Source organism: Mercenaria mercenaria, chromosome 9, assembly GCF_021730395.1.
Source record: "Mercenaria mercenaria strain notata chromosome 9, MADL_Memer_1, whole genome shotgun sequence".
NCBI classification, from domain to species: Eukaryota; Metazoa; Mollusca; class Bivalvia; order Venerida; family Veneridae; genus Mercenaria; species Mercenaria mercenaria.
In genome coordinates, this window is record NC_069369.1 from 22,135,792 (window position 1) to 22,140,539 (window position 4,748).

At 36.4% G+C, this 4,748-nt stretch overlaps 1 protein-coding gene across 1 annotated transcript; it reads right to left on the reverse strand.

Moving 5' to 3' along the window:
- Positions 1–627: 627 nt before the first annotated feature.
- LOC128559230 (uncharacterized) lies at positions 628–4,404 on the reverse strand. The gene is made up of 4 exons (XM_053550453.1): positions 4,266–4,404; positions 2,038–2,185; positions 1,077–1,304; positions 628–634 (listed from the first exon to the last, which is right to left on the reverse strand). Exons 1-4 carry the CDS (start codon positions 4,333–4,335, stop codon positions 628–630), a joined length of 453 nt encoding a protein of 150 aa, XP_053406428.1. The 5' UTR covers positions 4,336–4,404.
- Positions 4,405–4,748: the final 344 nt, after the last annotated feature.

The following is a 4,748-nucleotide window of genomic DNA, read 5'->3' on the forward strand; positions in this document are numbered from 1 at the left end:
GACCTTGACCTTTAACCTACTTATCTCAAAATCAGTAGGAGTTATTTGCTGGTTATGACCATTTTCTCTATCAGCTTTCATGATCCTAGGCCTAAGCGTTCTTGATTATATAATCCGGAAATCGTTGAACTGTTTGGGGTCACTGTAGCCTTGACCTTTGACCTACTGATTTCAAAATCAGTAGAAATCATCTGCTGGTTATGACCAACCTCTCTATCAACTTTCATGATCCTAGGCCTAAGCGTTCTTGAGTTGTCATCCGAAAAATGATTGGTCTACATACCGACCGACCGACCAACATCTGCTAAGCAACATAACCCTACTTCTTCGAAGGGGGCATAAAGACACATTCATGCTAGAAATTATGCATGTATTAAACTACAAGAGTTTTCAATCATATCAGAATGCACTAAGGTCAATCATGAAAACAGACGACATGATGTATTTACAAGCATGGTATTTATTCTTTTCAGTTAAATAAGTTAAAAAAATATTATGCATCAGTCAGAAATAAATAATATCAAGTAACACATAACAACTAAAAAGAGGAACGACAGGTGTCGGGAACAAGAGCGTATATATAAATCTATAAGGGCCAATGTGTAGCCAACCATATTCTAACGTGTTCTAGTAGCTGAAAAACAAACACAACAATCCAATAGAAAAAGCACGACTACCTCCTCTGAAACCGTAAACTTGTAACAGTGAATATGTATGGATGTACACATGATAAAATATACACAAAATAGATATATGAGCCGTGCCATGAGAAAACCAACATAGTGGCTTTGCGACCAGCATGGATCCATGGATCCATCCGCGCAGTCTGGTCAGGATCCATGCTGTTCGCTAACAGTTTCTCCAATTCCAATAGGCTTTAAAAGCGAACAGCATGGAGCCTGACCAGACTGCGCGGATGCGCAGGCTGGTCTGGATCCATGCTGGTGGCAAACCCACTATGTTGGTTTTCTCATGGCACGGCTCATATAAACCTATGTGATGTGTAGCTATAAAAAATGGAATAACCACAAGCTGATTAGGAATACTTTGTTCACCTATTTTGCAAACTTAAATACCTGAACTGTAATGTAGAGTCTAATTGGACATGCATTTCGTTGTGTATTTGAGACGGCTCCCTTATTCTATATATAGTATTAGCGTCTCCACCTGCATTACCTCCGGTGTCGGCAATGTAGATACAGTGTCCGGAACCCCCTGGACATGGTCCACATGCGATATCTTCCCAGTCCTGTGCATGTGCACCATCAATTATAATCGTGCCAATACGATGACCAGTTGTGGTGCTGAATAAATTTTGAAATATTCACAGGTTCAATATAAACTGTAAAAAACTTTTCATTTTTCATTTCAGTAAATCCTTCTTTTGGTATTTTACACACATTCATTCGTTTCATAAAGTTTATATCTGCAATAATTATTGTAACGGTAATAAAGACTGTCGAAACTAAGTACAAACCTGTCTATAAAGACCACCCTTGGGAGAGCCAAAATGTGGTCTTTACTGGGAGGTGGTCTTTATTCACAGGTTAAAATACACTGTTAATGTTAAAATGGGAAACAAAAGACCACGTGGTCTCTGTTCAAAGGTGGTCTTTAACACAGGTTTGACTGTATATAGGAAATAAATTTTGACATTCTATGAGTGACTTTGATTATATAGAAAATTAGCATATTGTAGTTATAATGGGTTTCCACTGAAGTTAAACTTTTGCTTGACTTCCAAAACAAGTTGGGTGGTCAAATATAATCCGGCAATCACTGCAGTTACTGATGTGGGCTAAAATACTTATTAACCCTTAGCCTGCTGGCGGCAGATGATTATGCCTTTGCGACCAGTGCAGACCAAGATCAGCCTGCACATCCGTGCAGTCTGATCATGGTTCTGCACTGTTCGCTATTCAGTCAGTAAATTTTCAGTGAAAACCCCTTTGAATAATAAGTGGTACTGTCCAAATTGAAAGATGGTCCAGTCCATTATAGAAATATAGCAGGGTAAGGGTTAAGGTATTTACTGACCTGAATGCAAATATCCTATGAGTATCACCAGAGTCGTTATGTGTGTACAACACATCTTTATGAATTCTGCTCGCACATAAACCGGAAGCTTCATTAATAGAATGACTTGTAACAGTTGTTACTCGGTTACCATCAGCAAAATGTGGTACTGGAAAAAGGTAAATAAGGTACTTTAATGTAAGGTCTATATTTTTGTAGAAAATACTCCGACTAACAAGAGGACTGAATTCCCAAAAATGTTTGCTTTTGTAATTTAGATAGTTGTAGCTATTTAACATAGTCAGATTAAGTGTTATCTGTTGCGTCCCTTAGCACAAAGCATGTTAGCCGCTTTTTGCATTTGTTTATCTTTTCATGTAAGTAAAGGCATTCCAAAACAGCTGTAAAGATTGACATTTCAGTTATATTCAGTAAAATTTTCATCGGAATCAAATAATAAGTAACTTCGCTCCTTAAGTTAGTTTAGTGTACTGTCATATCCAATAGAAATAAAAAAAGATTCCAGCTAATTCTGGCGCAAATGTCTTGTTTGGTGGCAGAGCTCCATAATTCAACAACTATGTGTATAACTGTGTCCAAATTTGTCTCATGTTAGTGAAGAAATAGACCACTCAAAGCTGATATTGACTCTGAACTGTAGGTATATCCTTATATTGAAAGAGGGATACGACAACCAGAACAGCAGTTTTCGTAGGGAAATAGCTTTGGAATGAAAAAATACGGTCAATAATACACGATTTGAAAATAAAATTGCTGATTTATTTTGACTTTTAGACGTTCTATGAAGACTGAAGTTTGTAAGTAATGAAACCTTTAAGTTACAGTACGTCACTGTCAATACTGAAACACATATTAATACAGAAAATAATTTAATAAACAATTTGAAAATCATCGTTGGCAAAAGAAAATAGATTTAAATAGGACTTTCATTAAACAAATTACAAAACTCGACAAAATGTTAGAATTTTGAACGGAGCATGTTTGTAATTTTCTGAATGTCTATTGAACTTTATATAGATTCGAAAATAGGGGTCAAAATGCCTCCGTTTTTAGTTGAGGTACTGAGCAGTTGCTAACGAGGAGACGAGGGATAATGTAGTCAAAATGGACATAACTGTTTAACAAACTAAGCACAGTATTTGTAATAAGACCCAGACGTATTATCATTCTCACACCCTCATATTTGAGTCTTATTTTGCTCTCTGTATCAAGCAAAGTTTTGCTGGACATTCTACTTTGTATATTCTAACACGACAAGCAATTAACCTACATACATGTAGAGCAAAATCTATCTCGGGTTATTCTGCAATAAACCACTCGCGTGCAATGACGTCATCCGATCAAGGTGAGTAGCGCGGTCGTAAAAAGTAGTTACCATTTTTTTTCTATCACTGTTGATAGTTGTAAGACGTGTTAGAATCGAAATAATAAGTTCCAAAGTGTGATTTATCGTAGAATAACCCGAGTTTTTCGTTCTTATGCGAAACAATATATCAAGAAGGCCGTAGTTTGGGGAGTTACTATTTCTTAAATAATATGAATAAACGATGTCAGAATTACTTTTATTCCGCCATATAAGGAGTGTATACCCATTGTATTAAAACGATCACAATTCTAACCTTTATCAGCTTTAAAGGGGATACATCAAATGCTGACCCAGCATTTAACTAAGTTTATACAGTTTTTAGGATTGGATGGATATTTAACGTTCTGAAATTTGAACATCACTAAATCATAGAAAGAAATATTTGCTTTACATGAAAAAATGAACGGTATATAAAACATGTATATTATTCTTAAAAACGATTGTCAATTAACTTACGTGTGATTGACATCCGGAAAAAGGGCCGCATGTAGGGGCCACACTTTTAGACAGTTCATCGCCTTTTAAAACTCACCATTTTCAAGTAGCTGTTACATATCACTGTTTTGATATGTTTTCAACACTGTACTAGTGCTAAAAGTCCACATAACTAAGCATTGTTTTCAGCTTATTTATACTGTCTAACAATACAGCTCAGAGCACCTGCACACCCCTTAAAAAATTCGGAAACCTGTGGATTTTTTTCCATCCACCAATCAAAATGTACAGTTTTAATCAGCTGTTAAATGACATTCACCCCATATATAAGCCGGAAGTAAAGATGAAATCAATACCGGACCGCGGTCGGAATAAAGCTGTAACAACGAAAATATAGAAAACATAATTTTAGTTATAGCAGTCTTACCATATCGTTTAACAGGATTGCATAAAACCGTCGATTCTATGGCCAAAATGACCAACAAAATACGCAGCATGGTTACGCAATTCCTTCCTATCACAAAGTGAAATATTTCTGTTGTAGTTCTCTTATCTGTAAGGCCGGACTAAATAGATATAATGTTTGCAAGGCTACCGTAGAGAAGTCTTCTAAAATAAAAGCGAAAATTCGACATACTTGAGAAATTTGTTTACCTTTTTTGTAGTACAATGATTTATCTGAGCCGCGCCATGAGAAAACCAACATAGTGGCTTTGCGACCAGCATGGATCCAGATTGATAACATTATTGGCATGTTCCGGTTCGGTGATTTTCAGGGGAGCTATGGTCCGTTATCAAATATTATGATATTTTGGCAACTTCTGTTACACCACTGGGTGGATTTCCACCAAACCTTACAGGAGTAAGCAATACCACGCTTAGTTATACATATCATCGGCTTGCTTCGGTT

Coding starts and splice junctions, on each gene's coding strand:
- LOC128559230 (XM_053550453.1), bottom strand. CDS start 4,335: ATGCTGCGTATTTTGTTGGTCATTTTGGCCATAGAATCGACGGTTTTA. Junction 2,186..4,265: donor CAATCCTGTTAAACGATATG/GTAAGACTGCTA, acceptor ACCTTTTTCCAG/TACCACATTTTGCTGATGGT. Junction 1,305..2,037: donor CATAGGATATTTGCATTCAG/GTCAGTAAATAC, acceptor AAATTTATTCAG/CACCACAACTGGTCATCGTA.